The sequence below is a fragment of the Chelonoidis abingdonii genome, chromosome 20, assembly GCF_003597395.2.
Source record: "Chelonoidis abingdonii isolate Lonesome George chromosome 20, CheloAbing_2.0, whole genome shotgun sequence".
Lineage (NCBI taxonomy): Eukaryota > Metazoa > Chordata > Testudines > Testudinidae > Chelonoidis > Chelonoidis abingdonii.
In genome coordinates, this window is record NC_133788.1 from 14,927,194 (window position 1) to 14,952,886 (window position 25,693).

The window sequence follows — 25,693 nt, forward strand, 5'->3', positions numbered from 1 at the left end:
ACAGGAAGAGTCTAATCAATTGAGATGAGCTCTCATCAGAAGGAGAAAAAAAACAACAACCTTTTGAAGTGATAATTAAGATGACCCATAGAAGGTATGAGGAGAACTTAACATAGGGAAATAGATTCAATTAGTGTAATGACCCAACCATTCCCAGTCTCTGTTTAAGCCTGAGTTAATTGTATCTAATTTGCATTCTCTGAGACTGCCGAACTCAAATTAATATGCAAATAATTCATCCGAAAAAGTGAGCTCTAGCTCACGAAAGCTCATGCTGAAATAAATTTGTTAGTCTCTAAGGTGCCACAAGTACTCTTGTTCTTTTTGCGGATACAGACTAAAACAGCTGCTACTCAAATAGGGAAGTGTGATTATTGCTTACACACCACCAAAACTTTGTTGCTGTTAAAGCTGCCAGTCCCCTGCAAAGATGAGATCATTTCCTACTCTCCAGCAGAGATCCTAATCTATAAAGGTGCCTCTTTGCACACACAACACTTTTGCTTGGTATTGAGTATATGTCTAGCGCCCTGCCCCCCCCCCCCCCCCAACAACAAATGATCTTTAAGTATAGGTACTGAAGTAGTAAAACAAATACCTATAAACATAACCAGATCGGGGAAATGAGATAGCTCATGCGTTAGGGTCGTCTTCTTTTTGAAACTGGGAAAGTATATATTGTAAATTACCCAAACATAAGTGTAAATATGAAACCAGCAATACCACTGTGGAATTAACTGATCAGATCCTTAACTGGTGTAAACTGATGTAATTATCAGCTTCAATGGAGCAATGCCAGTTTACATCAACTGAGGGTCTGGCCCACGTCTGTAGTTTTCCCCATATCGTTAACATTTAACTATAACTTTCTCCCCTTAACCATATTTAACAGCTCAGGGGACACAACTGTCAGACTTTCATCTTTAAGTCAGTGGGTTGCATTTCTATAACATCCATAGGTACACTGGCATTTCAGAGGCCGATTTTAAATAAGTTGATGGTCTCCACTACAGATGAAACCCTTGTTGATGTGTTGCATCTGAGACTATCACCCTCATCTTGAGAATTGCTTCTTCCAGAACAAGGCTGAGGAACACCAAAAGGCTTATAAGGCTTTGTTTGTTTATTTGTTTAAAAATCTTATGTTTAACAATCTGAAGGTTTCAGTGTTCGGGGAGTATTCTGATCTACTGTTTAAATTCATTTTAAAATCTTGACTTGTATAACAGATCAAAATATTGTTTAAATTCATGTATTCTGAATTTTGCTAAAACAATCCTGAAGCAATCTGCCCATTCATCATACTAATTTAGAAAAAATAAATTTGGCAATTAAGTTGAAATGCAGCACTGTGTACACAGTATCAGTATGTAAGTATCAACTGAAACCCAATAGTTTTTTTCTTGTTGCTAAATGTTAAAATCTGTTGGTCTCGGTTAGATCATGTTCACCTTATTTCGACACAGACTAAATTGGAAATTTTTGCCTTTGTGTAAAGCAGGTGATACAAAAGCCGGTTGAGGTTCAAATGTGATGATTTCAAGGAAGTCTGCAGGACACTGTAGTGAAGACTTTTACAGTGAAGTTTAGTTATACCTGCTGAATGGGACTTTGGGCCTGAAACAATATTCTTCGACCAAGTAGTTCTGCAAAGATACAGCCCACAGACCAAATATCAATCGCATTGCTGTAGTGACGGCTGCCCATCAGGATTTCCGGAGCCCGATAATACTGAGTGACAACTTCCTGAGTCATGTGACGAGATTCATCTAATTCTTCCACCCTGGCCAATCCAAAATCACAAATCTAAATTGAAAAGGTAAATAAATTAAAAAAAAAAATTACCAAAATACTTAGTGCATTTCACACAGATATGTCTTTAGTAACAACGTATAAAATCCCAAACTAGCATTAATTGTTTTTAAAACTCTGCATATTGCAAAACTGCCTAAACAAGCTTTACTTCTCTTTTTTTTTTTAAATAAAGTGTTTATTTTGGGGGGGCCTATTATGTTATTTAGTTGCATAAATATTTAAATACCTAAAATATCTAAAATAATTATTTAGATTTTCTTGAAGTGACAATATATTTTTCAGCTGGCATTATGCTGTTAAGTTTAATATTAAAAACTCAATCCAGCATTTTGCTCTTAAAAGATCACTGACAACTTCCTGGGCTCAAAATGATTCATTCCAATACACGTTTCCTTTTTTGATAGAGCTCCTTAAAGATGTCAGCAGTGAGATTTGGCCTTTCCTGTCACTACAGAGTGTGGCTATTCTTCATTTTTTTTAGTTTCTTTTTATTAGGGTAAAGGAAAAAGTAGCCAGCCAAGATTTTCAAAATAAGGGCCTAATTAAATTAAAAACAAAGAAAGCTGGTTTAATTACAGTAGGGCACACTTCCTTATCCTTAAAAGTATAAAAATAAATTAAAGGAGAAATCTCCAGCATTCACTGCCACCTTCATGGTGGCAATGTGTTACTGACAGTGCTGTAGCAACATATTACAGGCTTTTCAAAACCGCTAAGCACACAACAGTTCCCCCTGAAATCAATGGAAAAATTTTTCTGTCCATATAGCTTTACTCTTGTTCTTTTTGGGGGGAGGTGTGGGCTGCTTTTACTTATGAAAACACTTAAATGGGGAAAGATTTTATTAACCGACAAATCTTTTTGACCATGACCCCTGATATATAATGAACTGTATAAATTTTAAATAAATGTAGATATCACCTTCAGAACGCAGTTGCTGTTCACAAGTAGGTTCCCTGGTTTAATGTCTCGATGTAAAATCCCAGCTGAATGTAGATATTTCAGACCTGAAATATTAAACAAAGTAAATATATTCTCTATTATAATCTATGACTGAGGACATATTTTCCTGAAAGGCATCATAAATCCTGAACTTGCAAAGACTTATGCATCTGCTTAACTTTACACACTGCTAGTAGTCCCACTGACTTTAACTCACTACTTTACTACACAAGAATGAAGTTAAACATATAAATAAGTCTTTGCAGGATCCAGGTCATAGAGAGCAAATTATTTAAGTAGACGTACTTTTTAACATACTTTCTTCCTCTGTTTTCCTATAAAAGTACCCATATTACTGTATAAAATTATGATTATATTATAAGCAGTTCTTATAAATAAATATGTATTTCAATTACATAATTTCTGAAGCACTAATATGCAATTGAAGTATAACTAGAAGCTTTTAAGAGGAGTGTTCAAGAGGAAGTAGTGTGAGGCAGTACAATATACAACACACATTTTGGTTCAGTATAATTATTTTAGAGCTCATAGTTGCTGTGATGATTTTCTGTTTATTACCTTGTAAACTGGTGGGCAGATACACCACCGTGGAATGTAAAATAAAGTCCCAAACTACAGTTTAGCCCAAGGCCCTTTATTCAGGGCTAACTTTATTACTACAAAAAAAATTTCAAAACAAAACAAAGCAACCCAGAGCATCTGGTCACTGCCACTAGAGACCTTTCAACTTTCATCAGGTTGGGAGGGGAGAGAGCAAACTATTCCCATGAGTTATCCCCCTCGCAGCTGCTTCCCCTGTGCTTTTATAGTCTCCGTGGTTGCAACTCTGGTCCATTTTAACAAAACAAATAATTCAGGAAGCACCTCACTAAAGCTCATCATGGAGTAAGTGTCCATGAAAGGAATGATGTCAGTGTGAAGTCCACTAGGTATCGGAAATGTAGCGGACAAAAACTGTCAATAGAAAGGTGACCAGATCCTCACTTAGGGATATGGGACAAAATGGGTAGTGCTGAGGTCAAAGGTCAAGTGACCAGGGCAGATAGAATCAAAAATTATTCACAGAGCTCTCTGAAGAGGCTCCAATTGGCAGCATTACATTGTCATCTTGATGGAAATTAAAGTTGATGTGCACTACCACTTACTCTAAAGCCAACTCACGACAGGCACAAACACAATTTGTCCTTCAGACAGATAAACCTTTCCTCTGGTTTAACAGGCTTGGCTGGGGGACAGTACCGCCTTTGGATGTGCTTTATACCTCCTTGTTCTGACATTGCTGAATATAACCCAATAACTATTTTTATCAAGAAAAAATGGCTTCTGTTTATTTTCACCTGATTTTCATTGCGGGTGGGGAAAACAAAAAACACATGGAAAGTGAGGTAGTTTAGAACTGATTACAAGTCAGAAGTCCAACTCATTAACCTGAATCAGTAATTTCCGAATCCACTGAAAGATCTAAATTTATAACCAGTATCATAAGATTATTTGTATTGAGCTAATTTTCTAGGCCATTTCTACAACCATTTCAGTTACATTGTTTTACAATATAGCATCATATTTAGTTCTGGCTAAAATGTATTCACCAGATAGGATGGCCGCAGGTGTCTTCTCTGCACTCTAATTCAAAAGGCCACTTTACTTGACAAGATCCATTGTTTAAAAAAATCAGTATTGTGCTTCATCTTTTCAGTAACCATTAGAAAAATCATTCAGGTTAAAACACAAGGATTGCCACCTTTATACGTAGAGTATGCTAAAAAAGCAGCAAGGCCCAAGAGCTTCTTGTACACATTTTCTATTCTTTCAAAGACAACATTAAGTAACAAAACAATTTATTAAATATAGCTTGTTCTACACATTAGTGAGGCAAGTCTTGGGAGTAAAAGCTCAGAAACTACGAAGAGAAAATTACCAAATAAGAATACACCACTTCAATATTGTTTCATCAATTTTAAACAGAAGTTACCTCTTAAAATCTGGTAAAGAAAAACTTTGACATGATCCGAGCTGAGTGGTTGAGGAGAGACGATAATCTTATGGAGGTCACTCTGCATCAATTCGGTGACAACATATCTTCGAGTTATTAGTTAAGGAAAGTACAGAAAGTGCAGCATATAATCCATTTGAAACAGTTACTCTAGCTCATAAGAATTTAAAGTCTTATAGCTCAAAGCTGTAGAACAAAAGAATAAAGCTTCTTGACTGATATAATAGAGGTCAAATCTCCAGACTTCCACAAGAATTACTTGACAGTTTAGTTACAAGAGAAAACTTAATTACTGAACAAAGCCACATTTATACTTATGTATATACATTACAAAACTATCTGAAAGCCAAAATATGGTTCATGAAGGATAAGATGCCCAGTATTAATATAATAGTATTTTAAAGCCTGTAATTTTGAGCTCAAAATTCTTATTAAATAATAAATTACATGCAATTCTGGTGGCCTCATCTTAATCCTTAGTAGAAATTTATCCACGTCACATAACCAGGCCAGTTGATAGAGATCAATACAGTTGAAAAATACAGTCCAAGCAGGGGTATTGTACGTCAGTAGTGCTCTGCTCTTACAGGAAGTTTGTACAATGCATTGTGCCAGCTCTACCTGTAGTATCAATATTTTACTTCCACAATCTCCAAATCTCCTTCCATACACACACACACAAAATCACTGGTTGTAAATCTCTTTCAAGTTCTAATTTTAAAAAATAGCACCTCTATGTGGAAGAAAAGGCAAAAGCCACCAATTGGTGTGCTGGCACACACACACAAAGCAACAGGTGTAGGAGCCTGCTGGTGATTTACGACAGTAGCCCAACATTCCAAGTGCTGTTATTCTTGCTGACATCAATGTAGAGATGTAAATTAAGAAGGGGGACATGTCTGCTCAGAAATTGCAAAATACTATCTTTCACAAATGGAAAAATACAGCAGAGGTACCACAGAAACACTACTGTCAGGAAATTGATGAAGTTGTCAGTTTCCTGAACTTGGGGGTTATGGACAAAAAAGTAACTCTTAAAAAACCCAAAAAGGGTACCTTGGGTGCTGAGGATAGCTGCTCACCACATCAGACATATCTGCTTACTTTACTGACACATTTTTGCTCATGTCAGCAGCAAAGAGCATACATAGCTGCTGAAAAGCAAATTGTATTTTATTCTGCCTCCTGCAATAACAAAATTGCCAGCTAAGAACTGATTTGCATTCTTTATTGTTGATGAGCGTCTGCAATGACGGACAGTCTGAAGTAGAGCCAGTATGTCTTGATTTTCAAGTAACAGGTTGAATTTCTAATGGTGACGGTTCAGAAAAATCTTATTTTGATGTATAAACTGAGCAAGTTTGATAATAGACTAAAGAAACATACTATGTTCACCCAGCTGCTTTTCAGGGGACAGCCGCATTCAAAATGAAAAGGGAAATTCTGGGATTTGCTGTACTAATATACAAGTAACTTAATGTACTCACTGTTGCAGATGATCAGTCAAATATTGTAGCCTTATTCTGAATACACTATTATTATTTACATTATAATAATGCCAAGAGCCCCAGCTGTGGTTAGACAGTAGTGGTGGGCATAGTACAAACACACATTTAAGAGATACTCTTTGGCCCAAAGATTATACAATCCAAGTAGCCAAAAAAGGTTAGGAGGGCACAGAGAGGAAGTGCCTTGCCAAGGCCACACATCAGGTCAGCTGCAGAGCCAGAAATAAAGCATACGTCTCTCAAGTCCAGTCCAGTGTCTTCTTCAGTGAGTCACACTGTCTCATTTGCAATTCAAGCTAAGAGAATTGCAATCAGCTCTCCTGTGCTTCGAGGTATAAGCTGATGATCTGCAAGGGACAGGAACAGCTCAACTTCCACTCACCAGAATTCAGCACTGCACAGTTGTGAGGGGCATATTGTTTTTCCTGCCTTCTTCTGAAGCATCAGGCCACTGCCAGAAGCAGGATAACAAAATGTATGGACTAATCCAGAAGAGAAAATTTATCTTTCACATTTGACACTTTGACTTTTGGAAATAAAAATCCTTATGAATGAGACATAATCCAGTAGCATTCCTATCTGCTGTGCACCAGCCATGGCAATTCTGTAAACTCTGCACCTTTCAGTGGTATTTTCAAATGTCTTGACCTTAACTCTGCAGCTACTGAAGTCAACAGTTTTACCAATGATTTCAGTGGGAACAGCATTAAGTCAATGCTGAGTTGAGTGCTTTTTAAAAATCCCACCTTTAACCTGTAAAACCACTAGATCGTCTATGCATCCACTATCTCAATATTTACAGCTAGGCTAAATCCTCTGCTAAATAATTCTGCAAATGACAGCAAACTAACTGCGAGATAGAGTTCAGTAAAATATCTAAGCCAGTAAATTGATAAACAGACGAGCCTTGTCAGGAAGTTCCACCCCTTCTTCTTACCACTCCTTGGTTAGTGAATCAGCACAGTTTAAACCTCATGTACGATGACCCAGTAAGATCCTTTCTTCCCAAGCCAAATGATTGCTTACCCCACCAATCCTGTCTGTTTCATATAAATTGCCACTCACTTCATTCCTTCTGAGTATCAAATTTTTTAGGTCCTCTATCTAACCAGGTTTTAGACATAATCTAAAAATGCATTCAATTTTTTTTAACGGGCACAGTACTAAAACCTACCAACTTATATTTAATAAATTAACGACACATCACATAATTTTCTAACAAAATCTTCCCTAGAACTTCTCTCATAAATGTAACCCAAAGAGAAGTTCAGCAACATTGCAATACAATAATTTTTAGTTTAATAAAGCAGTTTCCACTTTGCAAAGGCCTCCTTTTAACAGTTATGCCAGCTTTTTTACATTTCATTTTAACTGCTGGCTGCAACTTATCCTGAAATTCTACAGTTTCCAATAAAATATTCAAAAACCCCAAAGCAATACTGTGCACTTTATTATAAGATTTCTGTTTTGCTATACCACAAATCCTCCTAAATCTCAATCCCTAGCATAATGTCTCCCAGATGTCTCAACTAGTTGCCATGCCAACTAAAGCCGCTTAAATTAAATGAGGGCCTGAAATGGCACCTGCACCACTCCAGGTCTGTTGCGCATTAAATAAAGCTCTCTTGACAGGGGCTCAGAGGTGCCATTAACTTGAATAGCAGCTATCTGATTATTGTGTCTGTATAATTTAATGAGGATCTCTAAACAAGAGTGAAAGCAGGACTTGCTCAGTGTATCTGTCTTTTGCAAATGTGGCAGCCTCTTAAACAGCTGGTGTCCAACCAGGTCAATGTCTTTGCTTAGGCCTGTTAATATTTAGCTAAAATAAACAGGCTGTGTCTAAAGCTATGGGATTTCAATAAAATATTTTAACTGACATTTGCATTTTTCCTATTTAAATTGATCTATAGTATCTGCTGGCCAGCAGGAGGTCATTGGAGCTATATTACACAGCTAAACTGAACATTACAACCAGCTGAAAATTGCTACTGACAGCTGTAATTAGTTAAGTAGCCGTATAAAATTAGAACTACAAAGTGTACCAGTTCGCTTCAGACAATTATAAAGGAAAATGCGGAGCACAATAGATCCTCACTAATTCACACCTACTCGGAGACCCACTGAAATTAGTAAATTTTGCAAATTGACAAGTAAGCAAACAAAAACCAACAATCTTGCATGAAAGTGTACTTTGTTCCTTGAATGTATTAACTTAATTTCAATAATGTATAAACATAACTCATGTCCTATAGTGAAGGCCATGTTTTAGTCACAGGTATTTTTAGTAAAAGTCATGGACAGGTTACAGGCAGTAAACAAAAATTCACAGCCCATGACCTGTCCATGACTTGTACTATATACTTCTGACTAAATCTGGGGGAGGGTGGTGGCCTAGGGGTGTTGCAGGTGCTTGAGATGGAGAGGCGGCCCAGGTGGCACTGCGGGTGCGAGCAGTGGCACATGGCCTGGGACCTGCGCTGGTGCTGATGTGGGGGGTTTGGCAGGGCTGGCAGGCTCCCTACTCAGCTCCATGCCTCCCTGGAAGCAGCAACATCCCTTAGCTCCTAAGCGGAGGCACAGCCTGTTTCCTCCCTGAGCACTGGCTTCGCAACTCCTCTTTGCCGGGAACTGTGGCCAATGGGAGCTGCAGGGGCGATGCCTGCAGGTAAAGGCAGCACGCAGAGCCCTCTGGCTGTGCATCTCCTTTAGAAATCAGGGATGTCATTGCTTCTGGGGAGTCCCCCTGAGGTAAGCACCGCCCAGAGTGCTCGCCTCCTGCTGTGCCTCAACTCCCTACCCTGAGCCCCCCCTCTCAAACTACTGTTAGAGAGTTAGAGGGGAGAGACAGTGGCTGGGGCAGCCCCTGGGCAAGCCACACGAGTTGCTCAGGCAACCCCCAGGTCAACCGCACCTGAAGTCATGGAAAATCACGGAATCCATGACTTCTGTGACCCCCGTGACCAACTTGCAGCCTTACCTATAGTATATTGACAAGAAAAGAAGTCTCAGAAATCTCACATTTAGGTTGGGATGAGACCACCATGTTTTGGCCAAGTTATGGGGTATGTGGATTAGCAGAATATGAATTAGCAAGGTCCTGAAGAAGTAAATGGTGAAAGATGTGTTCAGCTGCTATGTTATCATGGGAAAAGGTTTCAACAGTTTATTTTCCAACCAGAGAAGTTCTTATAATTTTTACATTTCAGGATGCCCTTTGAAACAGAGACAGGAATTCTCTCACTCAGCCACTTTATCACATTAGGATCATACTAGCTCAATCTTTGGTGCCGTATCTGTTTCTTCTTGCCACTTCCCAAATGCAATAACCCATTCATCATAATTCTCCTGTAATATGCTTGTTTCATATTAATATCAAAGTAAGAAAAGGCTGGCCTGGTTAAGAATAGTATAAGAATTAATGGAATAAAATCTCATGAAACTTATTTCTATATATCCTCATTTACAGTTAAAAATATGCTGGCATTTCCTCTCAACCCATGTTAATTATTAACTGGCAGTGGAATCACCATCTATTACGTAAGGGGTGTTGTAGGCTCTGTTCTTCTGGTTGGCAAGAGTAAAATCAGGGCTCTCTGATGCTCTGTAAAAACCACTAGCTTGAAAATCTCCTATTTAAACTAGTGGTATAATGAGTGAAGATTCATTCCCTGAAGATATGGGAAAGGATGAGATAACAGAACATGGCCTGTGGTACTGCAGTAAATTACACCACCTATTTTAAGATTTTCTAAATCCTCTCAATTATATAATTATTTGGACTCAAGATTAAATTAATTTGATGTTTAAATGGGAAATTCTTCAAGTGCTCGTATTACTATGTACGTGTTGCAGTTTACAGCTTTGATACAGCACAGTATGGATGTAAGGCTTCAGTACAACTATTAAATGCAGCCATGCATAAAAGAGGAAGCAATATAAGGAGCAGTACAAATTAAAGGGAGAAGTATTTTTATGGATGACCTACTGATACACAAGTTACTACTGGTTTTTTAAAAAAATAAATACCTGCAGACATTTGGAATAGAGAACATATGATATTGAGAAAGTGACAAAATATTGTCAAGTATTTCTACATAAAGCTAACATTTTAAGATTTTCTATATTATGTAATTTGTATTTGCTCAACAACAAAGTCAATCTTGTAGTCACGATTTAAGTCAAAGAAGTGATTAATGATAAATGACGCAATAAGAGTGGACCTTGTGCGTGTGTGCGCATGTCGGGGCAGGGCCTTATGGTCAAATAAGTACTTGATGAAACAATTGACTAAATAAAACTATACTCAATGTATAATCTGCAACAGGAATAATGATCCAATATTATGCACATTAAAAAATAAACTTCAAGGTTAAAGAAAGAAAAATCTGTGTTTAGTACTTATTTGGGTGATGGAAATAGGACTCCTGGGTTCTGTATGAATGGCTTGTGTGGGCAATTAAGAGTACTTTGGATTAATGGGTAAAATGGATATATCGTCATCCACCTCACAGGGGTATAATGAAGCTAATTTGTAAAGTACTCAGATCCTGAGACCAAAGGGACTATATAAGTGGCAAGTATTATTTAACTTATCACAAAACTGTCTCTTATTTTAAAGCATATATATTTTTAACACTTTCAGGAAATTTTAGGTGGCTCCAAGGTGGCTACTAAGGAATCACCATTTTGTAAAAACTGTCAGGGGTTACTATCACTAATGTTCATGTCATTAATAAGTTAAAGCAAAGAAAAACGTTGAAGCTGTTTTATTTGATATTTTTCAGCATGTATACGAATCTCCCTAACTTTAGGCACATCTTCTAGACAGAAGCAGTTTCATATTCAGACAATACTAAGGAAAAACCTCACAAAATCAGTATTTGGCTACAGTAAAATAAAATCCCAATAAGTAGATTGTTTCTATAAAATGAAAATTACATAGAAAAGATACAATTTTGTTCTGTTAACCTATTTTTATTTTTGAAAAACGATGTGCCATTAGCCAGCGCATGCTGTTGTATGAACCCTTCACTTAGCCATTTTCAGTGGTGTCAGTGACATTCATGCTGTAACATTCATGCAGGTGTGAACTGATATCACTGATCAACAAGATGCCTGGTCAGTGGAAACAACTTCCATGGGAGGCTGACAAAAATTTTATAATGTCCATGTCTCAGAAATCTTAGCGCTTAATCACAATGCAAGAAGCAATACAAAATGCCTCTTTCTTGCATCTTACTGCAGAATTTGATTACTGTCCCTTCTGAGTTTATGTCAGATCATTAAAACATGCTTCCCTTATGCCCATATAACTAATACGATGACAGAAGTCTGAAAATGGAAATTGTTTTCAACTCACGTGTCTGAGAACATATATTTTAAAAGCTGCACCCATTTGAAATTCTGTCACGATACTTCAAACGCCAACTTCAGTGTGGTCATAGATAAAAAGGTATATTTACTGTTACTGTTGGTTCAGCTATATAAACTTAGATACTTTACTAATTAGTAAATGACTGTATAATTGATCAGACTGGGCAAAAAAACCCACACCACTTTGGTTTATCATTCAGGGTTAGACTCCTGGCTATGAATGTATACTTTTATCTGGCCTCAAACGATAACTCCTTTGTCAGTGTGGTGCGTTTGTGCACACAGACAGGAGGTTCTAGGATTCATATGTTCAGTTCCACGTGACATTATCCAACTGGTATTCCCGCATTTGGAACAAAGGTATTTCAGTTTTCCTGACGCATAAAACGGATTTTCAGTCCATAGCAAAGGCCCTTCAAAAAATACAAAGGAGGGAAAAGGCAGACTACTCAGAAAATACAGAGGGTGGGGGAAGGCGGACTTTAGTTTATTGGTTTGGAAATATCACATTTTCAACAGGTGCAAGCAGAATGTCTATAAAAGAGGGGGAAGAAAGAAGGATGAGTAACAATGAGGGAAGGAGAAGACAGAAATTCAAAGAATAAAAGAGTACTGTATAACATTTTGAAAAGGTCTTGTGAATGAATGAGAGGTCAGTGTACTCTAATAGGCACTCTGATAGTGTGACCAGTCATCCTTCTCACTGGGAGCTTGAATAATTTTTAAATGATGCATTTGTCCATGTCTCATGAAACACTGTCAGAGAGCTCTTAAGACAGAATGGGAAAGTCTGCTGCACATCTCTTCCTGCAGTGCATCAATTCAGGTTGACACGTGATTGACAAAAAGTGACAATATTGTTAATCTTCAGCTGCTTCTGGTATAAGCTTTAATCAGGAAAATCTTCAGAGAAAGAGTGACTAGAGAAGCCTGTAATAATTATTGGTGAAGAAGGAGAACATCTGTCTTTCTCCAGTTGCAGAATTCACTACAGAAGATTAAAAAGCAATATTCTGGATTGATACTAGAAAAGTGCTGTACTATTAATTCAGATGTTCCAATAACCCTTCAGTACTATACAGAAGGTATACAACTTCTTAGTAAGACATTGATCTCCATCTTCTTGACTTATAATCTGAGCTGTTATGTTGTCTAGATGGATTGTTCAACATTTGGAATCTTATGACTAAATATTTCATTCAACTATCTGGTATTTATTGTAGAGGATAGATTCTTGCTCCATATTTTCCACGAGGATTGAGTATTTTATTGCTAGATTCCCAGGTTTGTTATTTACATTATCTTTACATATATTCTTATTTTGATTTTATTTCTATAAATGTTATGGCACTTTCAGCAAAGTTTTTTAAACATAAAAAAGTGAAACAAAATTAAGTTATTTGTCAATGCAATAACATCCACTAAAATTAACGGTCATGAATACTTGTAAAAAAGTTCATATTTAGACTGCTTTAACCAGCTAATTGACTGGCACCTGTGCACATTTTAAACAGACAAACATTTTATAAATGGGTATCTATGTCACCGTAACAGTTGGCTATGAGTTTAGGCATATCATACCACCACAATACATATCTAAGCTTGGTAACAGCAGCTGGATTTCTGCACGACGTTTTTTTGTATACCTTTTCCATACCTACGGTTATGGGGATATGCCATCAACTCCAGCTCAGAAATGGATTAACGTTGAACAATCAAACATAGCTTCTACACCTGTGTAAACTGTTACTGCTTACATACGAGCCTTAGTGTTCTGTTGGAGGTTAGGTATGTGTAAAGTAGAGCAATATGATGAAGTCTGTAAAAAGCTTCTGCTTAGGATTGCAAAGAGCACCCGCTGATCATGGCAAAAATGCTAAGTTCCCCAGTCAATAGCTTGGAGAGGTGTGCAAGCCACACACGTAACTTATCACAGAAGCCCATGTACAATTTCTCACAGGTAAGAGCTTGAGTGGTACTTGCAGCAAAAACAAAAGCACAGTTCAAATTTCTATCCACATATAGATGCTACAACATGGAAATAAACTGAGTAATGTTAGGAAGCTATTTTTGGTACTATCTTCTCTATAAAAATATAGAGACTAGCAAATGCCTCAACCGTTACCTAAGGATGTCTTTATATCTGACTCCTCAGTAGCTTAGACCAGGACAACTATATTAACAAACAGGTAAGATATACTGCATGTTCATCACAGATTTTAAAATGCAAAAACTTGCTTGTTACAAATTTAGGTAACTTAGAATATACAAAAATTAGAATGATGTGTTATAAAAATTAAACCTCACTAGATTCTGTGTAATGAGAGGAACATCAAGATTATCCCATCTATTTGGCAGACCTCTTAAGAGAGGAGAAGTTTTCATTGCTGCCAAACTACCTTTAGTCTAAGGATTTACATTTACATGGGACAAAGGGCCACGTCCCTAGAAGTTTCTTTAGATACGAAGTACATGCTTCACAAGCAGTCACATTAGACTACTCTCATCCATAATATTTTATTACTATTATATTAAATAAAGCATCCTCCACAAGCTAGAGATAGATCGTTAATAAATGAGTTACATATAAAAGTAGAAAAGATTTGAATCAGACATGAAAGAATGAGAGTTTTCTAAAATGAACACTAAACTATATACGTCAAGTCCAAATTACATAAAATTAGTGTGTACTTAACTGCACTCCTGAACTAGGGTTCCTCTCAGTCTTCCTACTTCTAACTTTATGACACTACTTGTTTAATTGGAATCAAAATAGCTAAATCAACACATATCACTTAAGTTTTTAATAGCTATATCAAAATAGGACACTCAATCTGAAATAAGCATTAATACATATGCACTAAAATAAGGGAAGTTGTGAATTATAATTCATTTAATTATTGTGTTATACTTAGTTCTGAGCAGACTAGACAAATCCTTGGTTTTCAGAATTGTAAGGCACTCCCCCGCCCCCGGCCAACAGCTCTGTAGTTAAACCCACAGCCTGACCTTCTATTCATTCCTTTAGAGGAGCAATCCAGTCTTTTTTCAGGCCTTAAATTCACTCACCAGATGAGCTTGCGATTTTGCTTATTCACCAAGGAAATAAAAGATTCATCCAGATTGTTTTCACTGACATCTCCCTTTCCCAGGGAAGCTTCTAGGTTCCGCATCTTAGAAGTTTCCTTGGCAAATGGAACGCATTTAACATAACATTCAATGGCATCTGCCCATTAAACTTCACATTCAGCAGCACAGGTACACATTTGCAATGTGTGCTGTTACTGTACTTGGCAACAGTGAAGCAATTAGTTCTACAAAACCTCAAAGGAAATTCATATACTGACATTAAAACAACATTCCATATTAAACAGAGTGCAACTAAAAATGGGTTATTAGGACTAGAATTCTCCTCTATTGACCTACCAACAGCTTTAAAAAAAAAAGATTGGAATGTTTCCATTTACAAAGAGATGTACAGAGGTTTAAAGGTGCATGTTAAAGTAGAGGGGATGATGATTCTGCTTTTTTCCTTTTTTAAACTTTAGACATATCAAGAATGCCAAGTCTGGTTTTCCTTAGTTTTGCTGGCAGACTTCTTTTGGGGAGGTGAAGGGATTGGAACATATGTATTGTGAAGTCTTACATTTTAAAAGGTGGAATGCTGAACCTTCAAAAGTTCCACAGGATAAGGAACCAGGATCTACATTTTGTGAAGAGATTTTTTACCCTAATTTTCATTATATGCAATACATAAGGGAAATAATGTACCTGTTAGTTTTTTCCCCTTGTGTCTACTAGCAAACCCAAATACTTGGGTATGGCTCCTCCTTACCAGCAGATGGAATTTTTTAATGACATTCCAGATGTTTACTATGGGCCTGCCAATGTGAAATCTTAAGTGGAAAATCACTATAACAAGTCACTAAACGAATGCCCAACCAACCTCTTGAACGAAATCTGAGTATCAAATTCAGGTTGGACTGGCAATAAGCAAAGAAGTTACCATCTGGAAAATGTGTGGTGATTTAAGGAAAGAGAGTTGGCAGTCCCTGTCATTATTTGTTAATTTTTTACAAGGTCAGACACTTCTTAAAAAAATTCAAGTTCCATAAAAATTTAATTACTGTTTCCCTGAACTGGACATTGTATGAACAGTAATGACAATAACTTCTAGAGCTATTTTCTTAAAAAATAAACTGTTAAAACTTAAATGGACAACTTCAAGTTCACTTACCATTAGTAGAAACAGAAACAAGGAAAAAACAATCAACATATACAATGAAGCTCTCATACATTAATTTCACTTCAATACCTCTATGGTGAGTGTCCTCAGTGTTCAATTGTTGCAATGGTTTGTGTCAGGAAGTTGACTCCCAGAACAAACGGGTTAAAATAATAAACTTCCTAAGCACCCAAAAATAATGAATTAACAGAATCTACTTGAATAAAAAAATTCAAAATACTACTTTTATGTGCACTAAATCTAAAAATTATAACAAACCCATTAAAATTTGTGATTTTAAAAAGCAAATATGAACTGGTGCATTGATTGTAACAGATTTTAACCAAGTATGCCACTTGTCGCCTCTGTAGGACAATCATTTGCCTGGAAAGGAGCAATCAGACCACTAGACAAAATAGTTTCATATGAACAATACAATCCAAACGTCAAAAAACTAAAATCAAAACTCCTATGTAGAGTTTTATAAAACACTGTCAAAATACACTATCCTTAAAATCAGTTTCATTTATGAAAAAATGAATGCCTCTGTTCTTTTACATATAGAATTGTTCAAAAACATCTATATAAAAGATTATGATCACCCAATTTAAATATTCCCACAGAGGAAGCAATCTTTAACCTAGATCTGATTTATAAGTCATATGACGCATAATAAAATGAGGGCATTTAACTAGTGCAGATTACTGAAATCCAATTTATGAAGATTATTTGTCTCAGACACTGCTGTCCACATGAAAGAAATAGCTATGCACACTGATGTTAGTATTATCTATCGTTCATATGAAAGAGCCAGCCGCAAAGTATATCCAATCTTTGCAACCAGTAACTTGGTAAGAAACGGAAAATCTGCATGCGCTTCGGTGAGAATCACTGACCTTGAAATGTGTTCATATTTTTCTTCAGCAATCAATATAGGGTATTATACAAAACAAAATAATCTTTGCTTGGGAAATAAACTATTTAAATATAAAAAACTGAATTTTCAGCTGGTCAAAAAAATTGTTAAATTGGTCAAAAATAGAAAAATAACTATAACCAGTAAAAACAACCTTCCAAAAGCCTAGTGATATGCCACAAAATTCCAAAGAGCTCAGTTAGAGGTTGAAACTAAATACAATAAAGCTTCCTGTAGGATAAGCAGAATGTATAATGAGCAAGTGTGGGATACTGAAATAATCAATTTCAACTTTAGCGCTACCATGTATGCAGGATATCATTGCAGAAAAATATCGGTACACCTAGTTCTGAATACTCATGGATGTTATTTTGTGTAGAAATTTAGGGGTTTTTATACACAAAAACATATAGGAAATACAATCATTTCCCCAACAAAAGTATTTTATTTGTGTGCATATATATGTGTATCTACACATACACCCTTCTTTTTAAAACTTCTGGAAATGGTTTGCAGCCATCATATTGCTGGAAGTTTAGAATGGCTATTTCAATATCATGGACTGCCCTCGAGTTGCCCAGCAGGATTTGATGGTGTAATTTCTGTCTTTAGTCAGTTTATAATTCACAATGAAGTGGTATAAATAAAAACTGGACAGAAAGCTAACAAAGGGCTGCAGTATGATGGCAAGAAATGCTTGAACAAGCCAAATCACAGGAGTTTCCTTTCAACTCTTCTGCATTTGGTTTAAATCTTTAACATTTGCTTTTGTTTATAATAAAAAGATGAAAGTTAAATGCTTAACAACACAGGCCAGAACAGCCTGAAAATGCTACCCAAGGAAAAGCTTTCGGCTCCTTCTGAAAGATGGTCACTCGAGCAACCTCTCAGGCAACTGGAGCATGATCCAACCCTATCTGCTCAGAAGGGCTCAGCCTACCTCAGGGGTTCTCAAATGGGAAGTCGGGACCCCTGAGAAGGTTACGAGGTTATTACATAGGGGGGTGGGTTGTGAGCTGTCAGCCTCCACCCCAAACCCACTTTGCCTCCAGCATTTGTAATAGTGTTTATATAAATATATTTAAAAGTGTTTTTAATATATATGGGGGTGGGGGTTGAACTCAGAGGCTTGCTATGTGAAAGGGGTCACCAGTACAAACGTTTGAGAAGTACCACCCAGCTCAACGCAGTCTTTTTTTTGTTTTGTTTTTTTTGTTGTTTTTTTAAGACATAGCATGAAATTACCACCAACTCCACAGTTTCAACCAGGAAAGGCATTAAAACTAAAGAGAAGAGGTTATACTGTTCAGTTTAAGATTTCTGCACAATAGCTGAGTTAACACAATTTAGACATGTTACACATACTGCAAAATGACCCTTGTAGTCACAGTATTACCAATAAGATGCAAAGATAGTTCTAATTTTTGTATAAATATAAAATAAAATACAATACATGCTGTAAATAAACCAAAATTATGTAAAACTTTAAATGCTACAGAAGGTCCTTAAAACAATAATCTGACTACTTCAAGCAATCTATTTATCTTCTCTCTCTCTTCCCCTGCCCCCACGACTAGCCTATCCAAAATTTGGGAGTCTCTTTGCAAAAAAGTTCAAATAAAAATTATCCCCAAATCTTGCATACAAGACGAAGGTGTAAAACCACCACAGGCATTACAAGTTTAATATAGGTCATTCTTACATGACCAAGTTTGAATCTGATTAGCCTTACCAATTTTCAGTACTATAAGCAACACTTTCTTAAGGTTCTGCAAGTTGAAAATGTTAGTTTTTTATTGTTTCTATTATCCTAAGAAAGCTAACTTTTACTAGAATGTATTAGTTCATTCTTGAACCACAGCCTTTTCTGTTTCTGTAATTAACAATTGCTATTCTACTCAGATTCTCTAAGTGAAAAGCCTGTTTTCACAGCCCCATTCCAGCCCACAACACACCACTTTCTAACTGAAGGTAGCACTTTATATTCTCGATAACATGACGGAAATGCTTGAGTGACCATTTAGTTTTATGCCACCTTGAGATGTAGGATCTGGCCACTTATGCAAGCTGAGAAATATTTAATGAATTACACAACCTTGAGAGTTACACAGAGGAAAAGTACTGCATTCCACGTTGTAATTATATGGAAAATCCTGTGGAAATAGTCAATCCTGTTTGATGAATTGGGTACTCTTAACCCACAAATAAATCCTGTAAAGATTTTTATGCTTGACTCAGCCAAATAAACAACAATTCCTTGCTTTATACAAGTATGTGTTATCAAATCATTACTTACAAAGCTTTTATTTGTATATTCTGACCCAACTGCACAAATGCTTTAAAATCAGCAGTTTATTATGAAGCTACAAATTAGCTTGCAGTTTTCTTAGCCCTGAAAGGTGTTTGGGGAAGTAACACATCAACATACAATAAGTATACAGAAAAAACTCATATCAATCCAGACTAGTCTAATGAAACATTCAATATTTTGGGTAAGCAATTTCTAAGCACCAATTCCAAGACTGACCTCACCTCTAATTCCAGACACAGAGAAAAATATACATTGCAATGGTAACTTTGCAAGATAGGTGTACAACATAGGTTTTTAACGACAAATGATTTTTCCAGTCTAATAAAAATAACCTGTTTTTTCCATTTCTCCCTCCCTGCCTCAAGAATCAGAGTGAAACATAAAGCAATGGTCAAACCAAAAGAACTCTGATAAAATAAACCAGACTGAACAAGGAAACTGACAACTAACTTAACAGATACTATAACATGAAGTTATTGCTTGGTGTTTGGTCGCATGTCATAGCAATGCTGATGGGAAAATAAACGTATTTGGCTTGCAACATTTAAGGAACAATCATCTTTTGGTAATTTTTTGCAAATATTTAAATTAATCAGAAAAATAACTGCTGCAATTTTCGCTTAGATTTCCTCCTACTATAATTTTGAAATGAATAACGACTATAATCTTGTATCTGCTATAAATCTGTAATTTATAGCAATTCAATGAGAATTGCTGTGATGGATATGAGGAATCCTTACAACATATTACCACAACCAACTTGCCTAAGAGCACATTCCAAAATGGTGACAGAGGCAGAAATGGAACCCAGATTCTTCTTCCTACCAGCCTTCTGCCACACTTGCTGAACTTGCTATTTCACGAATCAGGTGCTGAATGAACCCACAGATGTAGTTTTAATAAAGCAAACATACAGTATTTCAATTCATAACATGGTGTCATCTTTACGCAATACCCAGTCTCAAACCCTTAAATAATTAAGAGCTATAGTTAGCGCATGATGAGGAAAAAAAGCAAATTAAGCCTTTTCACAGACAGTATCGAATACTATGCCACTACTGGTTGACAAATTAGATTCAATGGTGTGAAAACACAAAAGCAAGAAGATACAATTTGTTATTATTTCCATCAGACTGACTTTTTCCTCAGCTAAAACTACATGTACCCTACAGGCACATACTGTATATTAACAGTATAGAGATTCTCTTTCTTCTTCAGATGCCTTAGGGAGACATTTATCTAAATATTTTCCTACCAAAAAGATACATAATCTGGAAAATCAGCCTAAAAATTCCATTTAGCATTTAAGATGCACCTTATGAGTTATCTATTCTAGCAGAAAAGAACTCTATTCCAATATAAGGGCCAAACCCAGGTAGCCAACAATCGGATGCACAAGCTGAGATGAGTCCTACAGTTGGGCTGGGAACTTTGACTATTATAACATTTGGCCTAACTGAAGACAGTTTGGCACCAGATTCCTGCTTTGCACAAGAGACAGGCACACAGTTGGGTGCAGGGAGCTGTACATGCACTTTTCTATGACAGACTATCCCCCTGAGGTGGAGCCCATCTGTTGGCAGCATTTTCCTTCCATCTTGCACCTGGAGAACAAGGTGCGCCTGGAGAACAAGGTGCAACAACCTGGCACTTTCCCCCTCCTTTGCATTCCCCTACCATTTGTTCCACCTCAGCAAAGCAGTCTGATCCTACAAGATGGAAGAGCTACTGAAATTTTCAGTAAACTTCACTTTATGTAAAATATTTTTTTAGCAGCCAATATTAGAGCTTGTTGAAAAATATGGAGAATTTCAAAATTTTGAGCGGATAGACAGTTGGTCCAAAAATTGGAAACATTTTTCACAAGAAAAAAAAGTCATCTTTATTCTTCCAATTTTATTTTTTTGAACAATTAACAACTTCAAGTTGATCCAATACATTCCAGAGTTCAAGTGAAACAGAATTATTTATTTTTAAAGACTGTCCTCTGAAGAGGAAATCTCCACAGCTCAAGAGACAGAGAAATAGGCTGGCTCTTCAGTGAGTGCCCATAAGTTTGTCCTCGCCTCAAAATGCAGCAGAGAAGGCTGAAGGCCTACTATCAAAATATGGAGGCCTGTATGCAAGAAAGAATATCCTCCAGATTCTTAATTTTACAATATATACACACAAAAACCCAAACATACATACATGTGTGTGTGCACACTCCCCTCTCCCCCATATATCTATAAAATATTCTGTTCACTGGGGAATATTTGAAATACAGCACTTAATGCAGGCCTCTGTAATATTTTTCTGCTGGGGAGGAGGAAGCTAAAAGTTAACAAATAAAGCTTATTCCAAAAAATTGATGACCTCTTCAATTATGATTTTGGCAAATAAGAAAGTAACAGAATAATCAAAATTAGAGAAATACTGGATTGTGCACTATGAAAAGCAAGCAGAGGGTGAGGACGTCTGTATGCCAAACAGACAAATCTGATATTATTTTCAAACTTCTGAGGATATTAGGAACTAAGAAGAAAGTTAACCCCTCTAAAACTATATTTAAATTCCTGGCACACAAAACTAGCCGCTTGTAGTTTTAATTTATCAGAAAATCTGATAGGGTTATATCACATACACAAAAAAAAATCTGAGTATATTCCCCACTAGCATGTAATTTAAATAGAATCTGTGTTTTTACCCTAAGCGGCTTTTCAGTAACTCTCAGTCTTTCACTTAATTGGTTTAAGACCACAATTTTAACAGTTGATTTCATGTCGTTTGCCCACGTTAATTGTCTTATTATTCCATTTAAAATAAAACAGCTCTGGGGTTGATCTTGGATTCCTCTATCTTCCATCACTATGAACTTTGTTTCTTATATAACAAGCTTCAGTTAGTAAGCCTGTAAGTTTACAGTTGTTGAAAAAAAGCCAAACAGTAAAATGGTGTTTCTCCCACAACTACAAGGACTTAACTGTATCTAAAAGTTAGCACCATTTCAGCTAAGATATATTTATTACACAACCAAAGGATTCCACTAGAAAATAGAGAATTAAAAAGGGAACAAAACCCAGAAATGTTTCAGATTTCTCCTCAGCATTTTTAGTCATTAAAATTGTGGTAATATAGCTGTAACCTGCTTTTTGGTTCTATAGATTTAAAATATTTTAATAAGAGGGTACATAGGTGAGCAGACATTCATTCTGAACTCTTGGTTCGGATAAACTTTTGATTAAACTTAAAGACGTCATTACTATAGTTTGCATGTTATAATATTACAAACTATTCTATTGTGCTTTAATCCTATCTAATACAGGTATGGTATTTATAAATTGACATATACATAATGTATGTTACACAGAGAATAACTTTCTAAAAAAATGTATTTATTAAGCAGTTCATTTACTTGACAAATTCTAACTTACATTTCCCTTACCACAACTGAAAACAATAAAACGATCTAAAACAGGACCTGTTTTCAGGACACACACAGAATACTGAACTTGGACGTTGACAATCCATTAAAGACAAATTTATTTGCATCGTTTAATGAAGTTCTATTACTTTATTTACAGGTCTTATGTTGATGTTTGTTATGGTGATATACTATAAGAAACTGAAAGGTGAGTTAAGTAAATTATTTAGATTGTCCTTTTACCTTTTTATGGAACTTAGGTTTTAGAGACTAACGCATTCCTGCATTAAAAAGCTCACTGAGTATATACCCTTTCTATATATTCTTCAGTATGAAACATTAACCAAGTATCTTAATAAAAATAACTTTTACATTCCCTAACTTATCTGCTCCTTAAAATACCTTTTCTTTTAAGTCTGCAAAAAATATTCTGCTAACTTATTTGGGTTCTTAAAACATTTTAAAATGTTTGTAAAGTTTTGCAGTTTACTTTAAATATCAGTCATGGAAAGGAGTCTGATGAATTACTTTCCACTGGAAATATGTCTATAACCAAATAATTCCAGAGTACACTGATTATCTGGTTTATTTCCCTATTAAGAACTGTTTAAAACTTTCCAAAACATTTCCAATAAATTAACATTTTGTGTATTAAATGTGTAAATTAGCTCTAAAATAGGAATACATTAGTGAGATCAGAGTAGGCATAACATTTTTATTGGGATCTCTAGATCTATAGGTGGTAAAGTCTTGCTAAGAGGAATAAAATATGATTCTTATTTTAATCACATCCCTTGACGCTGAAACCAGAATCATAATAATATTCCTATGTACTTTTTGTACAACTCACTACTTATATATTGTGGTGGTGGTGGGCGCTATACAAAAGGCAAAAAATATTCTAGAATTATATTTCTATTAAAGCGAGTGAGCTCTAGCCATAATATTGCCTAATTATTTATATTTCTCTATAATATATAAGAACGTTCAACTAACAGGTCACAGATAATCACTAAATATGGTCCCAGTACACTTTTTAACCTCATCCCTCTCAAAAAACAAAACCGGCCAACTGAACATAAATAATAATACACAATACATATTTTTTCCATCATTGTCAAATATAGTTTTTTGGAATGAATCAACACTCTTCCACTGTTCTGAGAAATATCTTAATGTTGGGCCATCTATCATGGTTTCTCAAAAAATTATCCACAACAGCACATGGGCTCTTTTGTGTAAATGCTATGGTAAACAATGTATAATTCCATGTGCCATCTGTTTTCTACTTCAATATGAGGCCTGAATATTAGATGCCACATATCACTAATTGCATAAGAATATCCCTAGAAATTCCATATCCTGGTATGTGTCACCACTCATGTGTGAGTATGAGAAGATGGGCATTTTTAGGAATTGTTGTAGAGCGTTACTTAATAAACACAGACCAACAAAGAAATAATTCTTGGAAGTAATTTTCAAGACAGTGTTTGGGAGAATCGTAACTACAAGTGGTGCCTGCTGGTAAGCAGCACTATACCCCACTTGCCTGTTGGTACTCATGAAGTCAAAGCTTCGTGATCAATCCTGAACCTGTTCATTTCTAATGATAGCATGAACAAACTGCTCTTGCATGAGCAGTCCCATTGATGTTAACAAAACTATTCACATAAAGGCTATGAAAATTGGTCCCACGTTCTTTCGAATTTCCTATATAGAGATCACAGACTAAATCAAACACTTGCAATTTGTAATCTAAAGTCAATCACACCTACCTCAATTAAAATTATTTTATATTTAGGATACATTTCTTCAAAGTAGTCAATGTGTGGAGGCTGGAGTATGTCAAGGGCGGAGAGCACCTATGGAACAACAGGCAAGACAATTTTACCAGAGAGAAAATAGAAATTTTAGTCAAACAAAAGTAAATACTTACTACAAAGGCAAGGTCAGGCTATATTTTTAACACTTTGTTTGCCTCCTGTTTGAAATATTTGAGATGTCCTCTTAATAGATTTGTCAAACAGAACCTAATTTTTAACTGGCTGGTGAATTAAGATTTGACTGTTTAACTGTGGCCTGGCCGATGACTAAGTCCTACTTTACAGCTGGCATAATTTACTTCTTATTTATTAATTTCAAACATCTAAGTAGATTTTCTGTATCCTTCCTACCAACATCTCTGTCTGTAAACTGATTCATTTTTCTACTAGGACTTAGCCTTATTCTGCCCCACAAACTAAGATTAGGCTGGTCTTCACATTTGGAGAACATCTCTTTAAAAGGTGAAAGAGTAGCTGGTTTCCAAGAATTTGTAAAGTTGACATCACTGCATGTTATATTGTATGGCAACACTGTCACATAGGCTGTATTCTGTCAACACACAGGATACAAGGAAAAATTTTGCCCTTGCATGACAAAGCCAGCCCCACTGACTTCAGGAAGATTGCACAGCATGCAGGTAAGCATAGAATTTAGCCCATGTCTTTGTTTCTCCCAACAAAATAAGCAAAATAAGGAGAGTTAGGACAAGATGTTCAGAGAGCAAGATTTCCAAAATGGATGCCTAAACTCAAGCTCCTGAATCCACAATTAGACACTTGAGTAAGTGGTCTGATTTTCAAAAGTACTAAGCGCCCAGCAGCTCTAAGTTAATGCAAGGTGCTAGCTGTGCAGTGCTTTTTGAAAAATAAAGCAATATTGCAGGTGCCTGTATACTAGCTTAAAAGCACAAGTTTAAAATATCTTGGCCCTAGTATCACAAATGTAAAAATATGACCACAAAACCTCTGAAAGAAGTTTGAAGTCATTTTTAAATGCAAAATATACTAAGTATACAAACAAAAAGGGGACTGATTTTGTCTTGCAATTTATCTTTTTAACATCCCAACATATTCCTATTTCTATAAAGGCATTTACAACAGACATTAAAGTTATTCATTTTTTGAACCAACAGCCCTGACAGTCACGTAAGTTGTGTCCCTACAGTGACACGTTTGAGAAAGCAATTGCACAGAATTTAAATCCTCCCAGGACTAGAAAACTACTTTGGTGTGGGGAATATAATCTATGGCATTTAAGTGCATTCGCACAAACTGCTTCTGTTATCAGACTCCGCTTCAGATCACCTGCCAAAGCAGTTTATTACTTCTTACTTCATAGCAAAAGTTAACCTGTAATGAA

General features: G+C 36.1%; 1 protein-coding gene across 1 annotated transcript in view; it reads right to left on the reverse strand.

The window, feature by feature from the left end:
- Nucleotides 1-25,693, reverse strand: part of NLK (nemo like kinase) — a 114,374-nt gene that overhangs the window by 21,182 nt on the left and 67,499 nt on the right. The window contains exons 3-6 of the mRNA XM_075059542.1: nt 24,317-24,372; nt 4,751-4,857; nt 2,737-2,822; nt 1,594-1,806 (exon numbers count right to left, since the gene is read on the reverse strand). Coding sequence (XP_074915643.1) covers nt 1,594-1,806; nt 2,737-2,822; nt 4,751-4,857; nt 24,317-24,372 — 462 coding nt within the window. The remainder of the gene's footprint in view (nt 1-1,593; nt 1,807-2,736; nt 2,823-4,750; nt 4,858-24,316; nt 24,373-25,693) is intronic.